Source organism: Polyodon spathula, chromosome 4, assembly GCF_017654505.1.
Source record: "Polyodon spathula isolate WHYD16114869_AA chromosome 4, ASM1765450v1, whole genome shotgun sequence".
NCBI lineage: Eukaryota > Metazoa > Chordata > Actinopteri > Acipenseriformes > Polyodontidae > Polyodon > Polyodon spathula.
In genome coordinates, this window is record NC_054537.1 from 877,745 (window position 1) to 891,739 (window position 13,995).

The 13,995-nt window shown below is 45.8% G+C and overlaps 1 protein-coding gene across 1 annotated transcript in view; it reads left to right on the forward strand.

Moving 5' to 3' along the window:
• oxsr1b (oxidative stress responsive kinase 1b) overlaps window positions 1–13,995 on the forward strand; it is an 84,214-nt gene that overhangs the window by 34,303 nt on the left and 35,916 nt on the right. The window contains exons 3-4 of the mRNA XM_041246815.1: window positions 28–136; window positions 7,944–8,085. Of these exons, the coding sequence (XP_041102749.1) occupies window positions 28–136; window positions 7,944–8,085 (251 nt within the window). The remainder of the gene's footprint in view (window positions 1–27; window positions 137–7,943; window positions 8,086–13,995) is intronic.

The following is a 13,995-nucleotide window of genomic DNA, read 5'->3' on the forward strand; positions in this document are numbered from 1 at the left end:
TCTCTCTCTCTCTCTCTCTCTCTACAGAAAGAAATCCAGGCTATGAGTCAGTGCCACCACCCCAACATCGTGTCCTACTACACCTCGTTTGTGGTGAAGGATGAGCTGTGGCTGGTGATGAAATTGCTCAGTGGCGGTAAGTTGACAGACCTTCTATTTGAGTTACTGCTCACATTCTCCCTAGTCAGTCTTGAGGTCTGGTGTGTATATGTGTATATATGTCTCATATATTCTCTAGCTCCTGCTTCTGTTGATATGGGTTCCAGCACTGTTGCCAGTCTCGAACTTAGGCTCACTGGTCCAGTATGATGAAGAGATACAGACTGTGCCTGCAAAGTCGTTATAGTGTTGGGGTTCCCAAACTGGGGGCTCCCCAAACAACCCTGACAAAGCAATGCGAACGCTGCTGTTGGGGGTTATTTCGAATGTAACTTTGACGTTAGCTCTTACCCACACTAACAGTATGTACCATTATACCCTTACCTTTAGCTTGGGATACCTAACTATGAATCGCAGTCAATTACAGTATCATAAACCGACTGTCCTGCTCACCCATCTGACTCAACACTTTTCCATTTAAACCCTGAGCCTGGAATGTGCTCCTTCGCTGTGTGTGTGTGTGGGCGTGTGTGTGCGTGCGTGTGTGTGTGTGTGTGTCTGTGTGTGGGTGTGTGTGTGTGTTATACACAATTTTAGTAGTATTTGTAATGGAGTTAAAATGGATTATGGTTTCTAGCTGGGGAGCAGGCTTGTTCAGTCTTGCTGAGAATGTGCTATTCACCACAGTTGTTTCAGACACTGAACAGTTGCTTACTGGCCCAGTGGTGAGGGGACACCCCAGAGTGCTGCCCCTTTAGCATGTCTGGCACCGGTCCAGCTCAGACTTAACAGTGAACACTTCAGAAGAAGAGAAGTGCACAGAGTATGGCAGCAACCGAACGGAAGGATTCCGCGCACATGCGGCTAGGGCTGTGAATACCTGCAGCAGGGCACGGAGCTCAGGCTCTGAGCACCGTGCAGTAAACTGTGAAACACACTCGGATTACTGTAATGCTGCAGTCAGCCACAGTCATTCCTTTACTGTCCGTTCACAACATTATTACTAGAGGCAGTTCAAATCTGCAGATAATGGAATTCCTTGAAAGTCACAGAGTTTGCAGCTCCTGCGGAATTCCACAGAGTCAACAGATTCAGGGTGACTGTTTTATGATAAGTGGGAGTCTATTACAATAAGGGAAAAGGGGATGGGACACAGGGCGAGGGTGGGGGAACATAGTAGGTAATCAGTGCAACCAGATAAGGTTGGGCAAGACCATGGGGAGATGTATACACAAGAGTAAGACATTTGAACGGGCAACAATAATAGACAGGGATCCAGTGTAGCTGGAGGAGGAGAGGGGAGGTGTGGAAGGTGCAGGGGAGGTTGAATATGATACGGGCAGAGTCGTTTTGAATTTGTTGCAATGGTGTAAAAGCGTCAGAGGGAAGGCCAAGTAGTAGGGAGTTACAGTAGTCAAGGCAGATGAAAATAAGAGAGTGGACCAGGAGTTTAGTAGCAGAAAGGAAATGGAGGGGCATATAATGCAGATGTTGAATAGGTGGAAACAGCAGGTGTGTGTTATGGCTGAGATATGGTCAGAAAGGGAGAGGGTGGAGTCGAGAGAGGACGCCGAGGTTACGAGTAGAAGGGGATGGAATCAGGTGGTGGGGCAGGGTGGGGGTAAGGAGGGTGAGGGGAAGAAAAGGATTTCAATTTCAATAAAGAAGGGGAACGAAAAGAAAATCTGGGTGTCGTCAGCAAAGAAATGATGGGTGGAGTTAAATGAGGAAATAAGAGCTTCAAGGTATGAGGTATACAGGGGGAATAGCAAGAGTCCCAGGACAGAGCCATGGGGGACACCGACAGTCAGAGGGGAGGGGGGAGTGAAGCTGTTGAAAGCAACAACACAGGTGCATGAAGTTAGGTATGGCTGCAACCAGTCAAGGGGTGTGCCAGAGATGCCAAGGTTAGAAAGATTGGAGAGAAGGATGGGGTGATCGACTGTGTCAAAGGCACAAGAAAGATCAAGGAGAATGAGAATTGAGCAGAGGCCAGCATGGGAGGAGTTGGCCAGATGATTTTGGACAGTGAAGAGGGCAGTCTCAGTGGAGTGGAAGGGACGGAAGACAGATTGAAATCGGGGGTACAGTGAATTGGCGGCTATGTTGTGTGATAGGCGCAAGTGGACTAGATGCTCAAAGAGCTTAGAGAAATATGGGAGGAGAGAGAGTGGGCAGTAATCAGCAGGGCAGGCAGGGTGGAGAGAGGGGGTTTTAACAAAGGAATAATGGTAGCTAATTTGAAGATGGCAAGACAGATACCAGTGGAGAGAGAGAGTGGAGTTAAAGAGGGAGACTAGGTAAGGGATGATAAGAGGGAGGAGTGGGGGTATGAGGGAGCAGGGACAAGGTCCAGGGAAGAAGAGGTAGGATAGGCCTTGGCAATGACAGAGGAGAGTTCAGGAAAGGATGTGGGGAGGAAAGCAGTAAAGAGGGCATTAGGAGCATGAGGAGGTGGAATGGGAAGCTTGGGTGGGGGCTAGTCTGGGGGAGAGTCAGGAGGTGTAGGCGAATAGTACTTATTCTGGTGGTGAAGTAGTCAGAGATCACTAGCAGTGAGGGTTGTGAGGGATAGAGATTGGGATGAGAGAGGGGGACAGGGTAACTTATTGAGGCATTAGAAGAGCTGACAGGGATGGGAGGCCAGAGCAGTGGTGAGGGTTAGGCAGTGTTTGTGTTTGGATAGTTCCAGAGCAGTGGTGAGGGTTAGGCAGTGTTTGTGTTTGGATAGTTCCAGAGCAGTGGTGAGGGTTAGGTAGTGTTTGTGTTTGGATAGTTCCAGAGCAGTGGTGAGGGTTAGGCAGTGTTTGTGTTTGGATAGTTCCAGAGCAGTGGTGAGGGTTAGGTAGTGTTTGTGTTTGGATAGTTCCAGAGCAGTGGTGAGGGTTAGGCAGTGTTTGTGTTTGGATAGTTCCAGAGCAGTGGTGAGGGTTAGGCAGTGTTTGTGTTTGGATAGTTCCAGAGCAGTGGTGAGGGTTAGGTAGTGTTTGTGTTTGGATAGTTCCAGAGCAGTGGTGAGGGTTAGGTAGTGTTTGTGTTTGGATAGTTCCAGAGCAGTGGTGAGGGTTAGGTAGTGTTTGTGTTTGGATAGTTCCAGAGCAGTGGTGAGGGTTAGGCAGTGTTTGTGTTTGGATAGTTCCAGAGCAGTGGTGAGGGTTAGGTAGTGTTTGTGTTTGGATAGTTCCAGAGCAGTGGTGAGGGTTAGGCAGTGTTTGTGTTTGGATAGTTCCAGAGCAGTGGTGAGGGTTAGGTAGTGTTTGTGTTTGGATAGTTCCAGAGCAGTGGTGAGGGTTAGGCAGTGTTTGTGTTTGGATAGTTCCAGAGCAGTGGTGAGGGTTAGGCAGTGTTTGTGTTTGGATAGTTCCAGAGCAGTGGTGAGGGTTAGGCAGTGTTTGTGTTTGGATAGTTCCAGAGCAGTGGTGAGGGTTAGGTAGTGTTTGTGTTTGGATAGTTCCAGAGCAGTGGTGAGGGTTAGGCAGTGTTTGTGTTTGGATAGTTCCAGAGCAGTGGTGAGGGTTAGGTAGTGTTTGTGTTTGGATAGTTCCAGAGCAGTGGTGAGGGTTAGGCAGTGTTTGTGTTTGGATAGTTCCAGAGCAGTGGTGAGGGTTAGGCAGTGTTTGTGTTTGGATAGTTCCAGAGCAGTGGTGAGGGTTAGGCAGTGTTTGTGTTTGGATAGTTCCAGAGCAGTGGTGAGGGTTAGGCAGTGTTTGTGTTTGGATAGTTCCAGAGCAGTGGTGAGGGTTAGGCAGTGTTTGTGTTTGGATAGTTCCAGAGCAGTGGTGAGGGTTAGGCAGTGTTTGTGTTTGGATAGTTCCAGAGCAGTGGTGAGGGTTAGGCAGTGTTTGTGTTTGGATAGTTCCAGAGCAGTGGTGAGGGTTAGGCAGTGTTTGTGTTTGGATAGTTCCAGAGCAGTGGTGAGGGTTAGGCAGTGTTTGTGTTTGGATAGTTCCAGAGCAGTGGTGAGGGTTAGGCAGTGTTTGTGTTTGGATAGTTCCAGAGCAGTGGTGAGGGTTAGGTAGTGTTTGTGTTTGGATAGTTCCAGAGCAGTGGTGAGGGTTAGGCAGTGTTTGTGTTTGGATAGTTCCAGAGCAGTGGTGAGGGTTAGGCAGTGTTTGTGTTTGGATAGTTCCAGAGCAGTGGTGAGGGTTAGGCAGTGTTTGTGTTTGGATAGTTCCAGAGCAGTGGTGAGGGTTAGGCAGTGTTTGTGTTTGGATAGTTCCAGAGCAGTGGTGAGGGTTAGGCAGTGTTTGTGTTTGGATAGGGTTAGGGCAGTGTTTGTGTTTGGATAGTTCCAGAGCAGTGGTGAGGGTTAGGCAGTGTTTGTGTTTGGATAGTTCCAGAGCAGTGGTGAGGGTTAGGTAGTGTTTGTGTTTGGATAGTTCCAGAGCAGTGGTGAGGGTTAGGCAGTGTTTGTGTTTGGATAGTTCCAGAGCAGTGGTGAGGGTTAGGTAGTGTTTGTGTTTGGATAGTTCCAGAGCAGTGGTGAGGGTTAGGCAGTGTTTGTGTTTGGATAGTTCCAGAGCAGTGGTGAGGGTTAGGCAGTGTTTGTGTTTGGATAGTTCCAGAGCAGTGGTGAGGGTTAGGCAGTGTTTGTGTTTGGATAGTTCCAGAGCAGTGGTGAGGGTTAGGCAGTGTTTGTGTTTGGATAGTTCCAGAGCAGTGGTGAGGGTTAGGTAGTGTTTGTGTTTGGATAGTTCCAGAGCAGTGGTGAGGGTTAGGTAGTGTTTGTGTTTGGATAGTTCCAGAGCAGTGGTGAGGGTTAGGCAGTGTTTGTGTTTGGATAGTTCCAGAGCAGTGGTGAGGGTTAGGTAGTGTTTGTGTTTGGATAGTTCCAGAGCAGTGGTGAGGGTTAGGCAGTGTTTGTGTTTGGATAGTTCCAGAGCAGTGGTGAGGGTTAGGTAGTGTTTGTGTTTGGATAGTTCCAGAGCAGTGGTGAGGGTTAGGCAGTGTTTGTGTTTGGATAGTTCCAGAGCAGTGGTGAGGGTTAGGTAGTGTTTGTGTTTGGATAGTTCCAGAGCAGTGGTGAGGGTTAGGCAGTGTTTGTGTTTGGATAGTTCCAGAGCAGTGGTGAGGGTTAGGTAGTGTTTGTGTTTGGATAGTTCCAGAGCAGTGGTGAGGGTTAGGCAGTGTTTGTGTTTGGATAGTTCCAGAGCAGTGGTGAGGGTTAGGTAGTGTTTGTGTTTGGATAGTTCCAGAGCAGTGGTGAGGGTTAGGCAGTGTTTGTGTTTGGATAGTTCCAGAGCAGTGGTGAGGGTTAGGTAGTGTTTGTGTTTGGATAGTTCCAGAGCAGTGGTGGGGGTTAGGCAGTGTTTGTGTTTGGATAGTTCCAGAGCAGTGGTGAGGGTTAGGTAGTGTTTGTGTTTGGATAGTTCCAGAGCAGTGGTGAGGGTTAGGCAGTGTTTGTGTTTGGATAGTTCCAGAGCAGTGGTGAGGGTTAGGCAGTGTTTGTGTTTGGATAGTTCCAGAGCAGTGGTGAGGGTTAGGCAGTGTTTGTGTTTGGATAGTTCCAGAGCAGTGGTGAGGGTTAGGCAGTGTTTGTGTTTGGATAGTTCCAGAGCAGTGGTGAGGGTTAGGCAGTGTTTGTGTTTGGATAGTTCCAGAGCAGTGGTGAGGGTTAGGCAGTGTTTGTGTTTGGATAGTTCCAGAGCAGTGGTGAGGGTTAGGTAGTGTTTGTGTTTGGATAGTTCCAGAGCAGTGGTGAGGGTTAGGCAGTGTTTGTGTTTGGATAGTTCCAGAGCAGTGGTGAGGGTTAGGTAGTGTTTGTGTTTGGATAGTTCCAGAGCAGTGGTGAGGGTTAGGCAGTGTTTGTGTTTGGATAGTTCCAGAGCAGTGGTGAGGGTTAGGCAGTGTTTGTGTTTGGATAGTTCCAGAGCAGTGGTGAGGGTTAGGTAGTGTTTGTGTTTGGATAGTTCCAGAGCAGTGGTGAGGGTTAGGCAGTGTTTGTGTTTGGATAGTTCCAGAGCAGTGGTGAGGGTTAGGCAGTGTTTGTGTTTGGATAGTTCCAGAGCAGTGGTGAGGGTTAGGCAGTGTTTGTGTTTGGATAGTTCCAGAGCAGTGGTGAGGGTTAGGTAGTGTTTGTGTTTGGATAGTTCCAGAGCAGTGGTGAGGGTTAGGTAGTGTTTGTGTTTGGATAGTTCCAGAGCAGTGGTGAGGGTTAGGTAGTGTTTGTGTTTGGATAGTTCCAGAGCAGTGGTGAGGGTTAGGTAGTGTTTGTGTTTGGATAGTTCCAGAGCAGTGGTGAGGGTTAGGTAGTGTTTGTGTTTGGATAGTTCCAGAGCAGTGGTGAGGGTTAGGCAGTGTTTGTGTTTGGATAGTTCCAGAGCAGTGGTGAGGGTTAGGCAGTGTTTGTGTTTGGATAGTTCCAGAGCAGTGGTGAGGGTTAGGTAGTGTTTGTGTTTGGATAGTTCCAGAGCAGTGGTGAGGGTTAGGTAGTGTTTGTGTTTGGATAGTTCCAGAGCAGTGGTGAGGGTTAGGTAGTGTTTGTGTTTGGATAGTTCCAGAGCAGTGATGAGGGTTAGGTAGTGTTTGTGTTTGGATAGTTCCAGAGCAGTGATGTGGGTTAGGTAGTGTTTGTGTTTGGATAGTTCCAGAGCAGTGGTGAGGGTTAGGCAGTGTTTGTGTTTGGATAGTTCCAGAGCAGTGGTGAGGGTTAGGTAGTGTTTGTGTTTGGATAGTTCCAGAGCAGTGGTGAGGGTTAGGTAGTGTTTGTGTTTGGATAGTTCCAGAGCAGTGGTGAGGGTTAGGTAGTGTTTGTGTTTGGATAGTTCCAGAGCAGTGGTGAGGGTTAGGTAGTGTTTGTGTTTGGATAGTTCCAGAGCAGTGGTGAGGGTTAGGTAGTGTTTGTGTTTGGATAGTTCCAGAGCAGTGGTGAGGGTTAGGTAGTGTTTGTGTTTGGATAGTTCCAGAGCAGTGGTGAGGGTTAGGTAGTATTTGTGTTTGGATAGTTCCAGAGCAGTGGTGAGGGTTAGGTAGTGTTTGTGTTTGGATAGTTCCAGAGCAGAGTGGAAATTGAAGAGGAGGGAGTGGTAGGCTTGTTACATCAGGTAGAGCTGACCAGGCACAGTAGTGCTGATGTTCTCAAACATGAGTTTTTAAACATTTCAGTCAAGAACATGTTCCTCGCTTTATAACTTTAAAAAAATGTGTTCCACCAGGTTTTCAGAAGGGTGTGTGTGTGTTCCACGCTGTAACACACCCGTAACGTGGAGTGGACCAGAAATGCTGTGTTTTTTATATGAGAAACTTTGAATTCCTGCTGCACCTAATCCAGGCAGAACAGTAAGCTTGCTGAATTTAGTCTGCAGCACTAAGTTTTAAAGAGAGAATTTGCATTTAGTCAGATTAACAGGTCTAATGAAATGTGCGCCCCTGGCTGTGACGCCAGCCTCCTTTACTCCCTGCAAGCTGCTGCATACAGTATGACCTTCATCAGTCAGCCAAGTCCTGACAGAGAGCTTTCTGTGTGATCTGCTGCTTCAGGTCCTGTCTGTCCTGTCAGCTTCATTTCTACACGTGTCTCCTAAACACACTTTCTTGATTTCTTGTTTTTGTTACCAGAAGCAGTACAGTATCTGTCTGGTTGATTCAGTGTCTCTTCAGCCTGAAGCATGTGTACCCCCCCCCCCCCCTTCATGCTCAGACTCTCAAGTAACAGAACAGACTCTTACTAGGATATACCGTGACCTCTGGGGTAGCTTTCTAAACCCAATGGCACAGTTCTGCTAGAACAGCTGATTGAAGCTAAAGAACATGTGGATTTCACCCTGTCTTCAACCACACCGGAACAAAACCGTGACCTCACCTGTTAAAATTAACCAGCGTTTTGTATCTTCTCTCCTGTCCAGGATCAGTGCTGGACATTATAAAGCACATAATTTCCAGGGGAGAACACAAAAATGGAGTTCTGGACGAGCCCAGTATAGCTACTATTCTGAAGGAGGTTCTGGAGGGTCTGGAATACCTGCATAAAAACGGACAGATTCACAGGTAAAGTACAGGCTAGACTAGAGGCATATTCCCTGTGTGTTCACATCTACTTTTCATTTTACATTTCTTTTCAAATGGTGCAGCAGAACACAGAAATGTGGACATAGTGAGACGTCCAGTTTGACAGGAGTAGTTTTAAAATCGCTTGTTTTAGCAGAGCTGTTTCATGCTGTAGAACCTTCCAGCATCCTGGTAAAAGCATTGCCGAGTGGTGTAGTGCAGGTTCACGTCCTGGCTGTGTGAGGTCTCCGGTCTCGCTGGGGATTTGGCTACTGCGGGTTAGGGAGTCAAAACCGGCAGGGACTGTTTCCTCCTCATGGTGCTACAGCACACCCTACTGGCCAGGCGCCTAGTGAGCTCAAGCACACACTAGCCTGTGTCCTCCAGGGGCCGGTAGCTCTCTGACATCAGCTCGAGTTCCTGAGTGAAGGAGAGGAAGCAGCTCGTCGTGGGATCGGAGGTCAGTCACTGAACCTTCAGTTCTCAGCTGTGTGAGAGCTGCTGCAGTGAGGAGGAAAAATGATTGGACATTTTAAACTGGGGAGAAAATTGGGGCTAAAATTACATGGAGCTTGTTCTCCCGGGGAGTTGTGAAGGCAGGCTCTCTGGGGTTGTGTGGCTGATGTACAGAGATCTGTTTGCGCATAATAATTCCTGGCTCCCTTCACCTTAGGTCTCTGATTTCTGTTCATTTGTAGTGTGCACTTATCATTAGGATGTGAAATACATCTTCTGTTAGCAAGCCCAGACTGCAAGTGAAATATAATCAGAATCTGAGATAATCTGAATATCTTCGTAATTTCAGAAGATGTGCTGTTCCTTCTGATTGCAGAATTAGAGGGTGTAACTGCAGTAAGATCCATGTCGTACATTACAGCCCTGTGCTTGCAACATTGTATTTATATCAAATGAAAGTTAAGAGTTTTATAATTATGGATAAACATTGTTTTAAGGCCTTATGATTCTTCACTACCTTTTGATATTTAGGTCGCCCATTTTCAGTTTTAAAAGAAGCATTTGTCATGCAAAAAAACAGATCTGTGGGAGCACAGGTAAAGAAGTCTCTGTTTGAATGCTTCACTTCCAGGTAGTCCTGCACTAGATCCTGGTCCTTTGAACTGCACTTTCCTTTCATTGCCCAGCCAGCACCCCCCTCTGGATCTGCAGCTCTGCAGTATTAGTTACCCGTGCTCTGCTTGTTCACACATCTGCAGCTGCACGCCACTTTAAATCCACTCGCAAGTACAAGCCTGCCTGAGAAAGAAAGAAGGGGCTTCATTCAGCAGTCACCAGATTGCTTTAATATCTAGATTTTATTGAATGATTGAAAATTTGATATGATTTGAAATACAGCCAAGCAAGTCAAGCATCAAAAAGCTTTTCTGCAGTGCATTCATTTTAAGCAGGTAAGTCCTAAATAGGCCTAAATCTTGTGTCTTTTCCCTAGCGTTTGCTTTATTAACCCCTTGAGGTACACAAGGAATTGAGCGCATGTTCAAACAGTTTCATCTTAAAAGACATTTGAGAGTGACTCAAGTATCACAAGGAGGAAACATGACAGTCTGGATGAGCAGATCCAACCTGTCAGTACATTTTAAACCCTGTTTCTTGCCCCTCATTGCAACAGTAAGAAAACTAGCATTGTTGATTTGTGGGACACACATGCCTCTTGTACCTTAATTTTATTTATTTTTTAAGTTTTTTAAAGTTTTTTTTTTTTCATATGTATTAAATGTAATAGCATGTTCTTTTGCAATCTGCATCTTAGTCACCATTCTGGCCCTCAATTCATTTTGTTTGTACAGGACATGTTCAGGAGCAGTTGCACAATTAACTAGCTTTCACAGCAATGCACTGACCCAACATACATGAGGAGAACTGAGTTTGAGTGGCTAGGGAGGGATCACTATATTGTCTGGTCTGAGCAGCATCATTAAACTGAGTTTGAGTGGATAGGGAGGGATCACTATATTGTCTGGTCAGAGCAGCATCATTAAACTGAGTTTCAAGGTGGATAGGGAGGGATCACTATATTGTCTGGTCAGAGCAGCATCATTAAACTGAGTTTCAAGGTGGATAGGGAGGGATCACTATATTGTCTGGTCAGAGCAGCATCATTAAACTGAGTTTCAAGGTGGATAGGAAGGGAACACTATATTGTCTGGTCTGAGCAGCATCATTAAACTGAGTTTCAAGGTGGATAGGGAGGGATCACTATATTGTCTGGACTGAGCAGCATCATTACACATTCTGTTTGTGATAGACTCCTCATGCTCGTGGCAGTGATGCTCTGTTTGTGATAGACTCCTCATGCCCATGGCAGTGATGTTGTGTTTGTGATAGACTCCTCATGCCCGTGGCAGTGGTGTTGTGTTTGTGATAGACTCCTCATGCCCTTGGCAGTGATGTTGTGTTTGTGATAGACTTCTCATGCTCGTGGCAGTGATGTTGTGTTTGTGATAGACTCCTCATGCCCGTGGCAGTGATGTTGTGTTTGTGATAGACTCCTCATGCCCGTGGCAGTGATGTTGTGTTTGTGATAGACTCCTCATTCCCGTGGCAGTGGTGTTCTGTTTGTGACAGACTCCTCATGCCCGTGGCAGTGGTGTTCTGTTTGTGACAGACTCCTCATGCCCGTGGCAGTGATGTTGTGTTTGTGATAGACTCCTCATGCCCGTTGCAGTGATGTTGTGTTTGTGATAGACTCCTCATGCCCGTGGCAGTGATGTTGTGTTTGTGATAGACTCCTCATTCCCGTGGCAGTGGTGTTCTGTTTGTGACAGACTCCTCATGCCCGTGGGAGTGGTGTTCTGTTTGTGACAGACTCCTCATGCCCGTGGCAGTGATGTTGTGTTTGTGATAGACTCCTCATGCCCGTGGCAGTGGTGTTCTGTTTGTGACAGACTCCTCATGCCCGTGGCAGTGGTGTTCTGTTTGTGATAGACTCCTCATGCCCGTGGCAGTGATGTTCTGTTTGTGATAGACTCCTCATGCGCGTGGCAGTGGTGTTCTGTTTACCAGTCATGGCTTATTACTTCCACATGTATATGTAGCACATGATGTGGAAACATCAGCCCCGAACCATAGCCTTCAAATTCCTTAAAACTACTTGTATTAACAAACTAGATGATTTTAACAAAGTCTTGTCTAATTGGGTTCTAATCTTTTGGCATAAGCCATGTCATATGAGAAGTGCTCTGGTGATGTGTCACATGGCATATTGGTGAGTGCTGGAGAAATGCAATTAGAAGCTCCATGTAGGGTCTGCCACACAGGGGTGAATTTCAACACTGCATTGCAGAGGCTTCCGTGACCTCTGAGTCAAATTTACACTCTCAAGTAACTGGGCACCTCAAAAGCAATGGCCCTCAGCTGATTTGACAAAAAAATAAAAATAAAACAAACAAAAAGTTTGTGCCCTTGGCAAGCTGATTGGAAGACAGGATAAAAACAAGAAACAAAAAACATGATCCTAAATAAGTTTGAAATGTTTTGTTTTTGTTTCAAATAGAAATGTAATTTCATCAATAGAAATGTAATTTCATCAATAGAAATGTAATTTCATCAATAGAAATGTAATTGTTAATTGTTATGCAGTTAAAAAATATTGATAAACAGCAAAGCTATGATGGGTTTTGTGTGGTGTATGGCCACACCCACTCAGAGATCGGAAGTTACTTATGAGAAGGTAAGCACACATGCGATTGCCGCTGAAAACAATCGACGAGGAAGTCGAAGACCCAATTCATTTTAGGGAACAGGTGCCACAACCCTACATTTTTAAACCGTCATTGATCAACAGAGACAGCGACTAAATGGGGATCGACAAGGAAGAGTTGTGGACCCTGCAAAACCTGTGCAGATTGGCAACACTGCATGGGTGCTCATTTTTCTCCTGCTGGTACTCGAGTCACTCGCGTGCATTTTAAGAAGAAACCGTTTGAACAGGCGCTCAATTCCTTGTGGACCTTCAGCGTTTAATTGTGGTTCAGCAGGCTTCTTTCCATTTTTAAATAAGAATTGCAGTTGTAATCACAGCCACTTCACAGGAAGTGTTCCTGTTCTTTAAGAACATAAGAAAGTTTACAAACGAGAGGAGGCCATTCGGCCCATCTTGCTCGTTTGGTTGTTAGTAGCTTATTGATCCCAGAATCTCATCAAGCAGCTTCTTGAAGGATCCCAGGGTGTCGGCTTCAACAACATTACTGGGGAGTTGATTCCAGACCCTCACAATTCTCTGTGTAAAAAAGTCCCTCCTATTTTCTGTTCTGAATGCCCCTTTGTCTAATCTCCATTTGTGACCCCTGGTCCTTGTTTCTATTTTTCAGGTCGAAAAAGTCCCTTGCGTCGACACTGTCAATACCTTTTAGAATTTTGAATGCTTGAATTAGGTGGCATGGTCCTATTCGAATTCTGAGGTCGAATTCTGCATGGTCAGACTGCATACACAGTACAGTGCAGTGCACAGAAACAGGAGTTTCATTTCCAGGGAAGAAAAACCAGCACAATATACATGTGTGGTAAATTACAAGAATAAATGACCAGGAACATCTACTGTGAATTCAAGGTTTTTAAATACGGTAAAGCTCCCAACGCCATCAGCCACGGCACTTAAATATTCTGCAGTGCTAGTGCTTCTGCTTCGCCTGGGGACAGTAATTTGGCTCTGGATAGTTTCTTGTACCCTGAAATTACAGTGACAGAGCGTGACGCTCTAATTAGGGAGATAAGACGTTATTCTGTTGTGCGTCATTTGAGGGCTGAATTTTATAACAGCAAGTCAAAAAGATAAATGAATAAATAATAAACAAATTCTGAATATTTTCTATAAGGCGCTATAACAAAGCTTTTACAAGAAATATATTGTAGCACATTAGCATAAAACATTTCCATGCATTGCTTTACTGTTAACCACCGTTCTGCTAGTTTATTTGTATGTGTTTTATTTTTTAGGAAAGGAAATGCCATTTTAAATAGTGGATTATTCCTCTAACTGCTCGTATTCACTTAGCTTGACCCCCTTTGCATTGAAAAACTGATCAGTGCATTTCATACTGAGAATGAGCAGCACGCTCAACACACTGAGCTGTAATGTACTGCAGTGCTGATCAGTGCATTTCATACTGAGAATGAGCAGCACGCTCAACACACTGAGCTGTAATGTACTGCTGTGCTGATCAGTGCATTTCATACTGAGATTGAGCAGCACGCTCAACACACTGAGCTTTAATGTACTGCTGTGCTGATCAGTGCATTTCATACTGAGAATGAGCAGCACGCTCAACACACTGAGCTGTAATGTACCGCTGTGCTGATCAGTGCATTTCATACTGAGAATGAGCAGCACGCTCAACACACTGAGCTGTAATGTACTGTTGTGCTGATCAGTGCATTTCATACTGAGAATGAGCAGCACGCTCAACACACTGAGCTGTAATGTACTGCTGTGCTGATCAGTGCATTTCATACTGAGAATGAGCAGCACGCTCAACACACTGAGCTGTAATGTACTGCTGTGCTGATCAGTGCATTTCATACTGAGAATGAGCAGCACGCTCAACACACTGAGCTGTAATGTACCGCTGTGCTGATCAGTGCATTTCATACTGAGAATGAGCAGCACGCTCAACACACTGAGCTGTAATGTACTGCTGTGCTGATCAGTGCATTTCATACTGAGAATGAGCAGCACGCTCAACACACTGAGCTGTAATGTACTGCTGTGCTGATCAGTGCATTTCATACTGAGAATGAGCAGCACGCTCAACACACTGAGCTGTAATGTACTGCTGTGCTGATCAGTGCATTTCATACTGAGAATGAGCAGCACGCTCAACACACTGAGCTGTAATGTACCGCTGTGCTGATCAGTGCATTTCATACTGAGAATGAGCAGCACGCTCAACACAC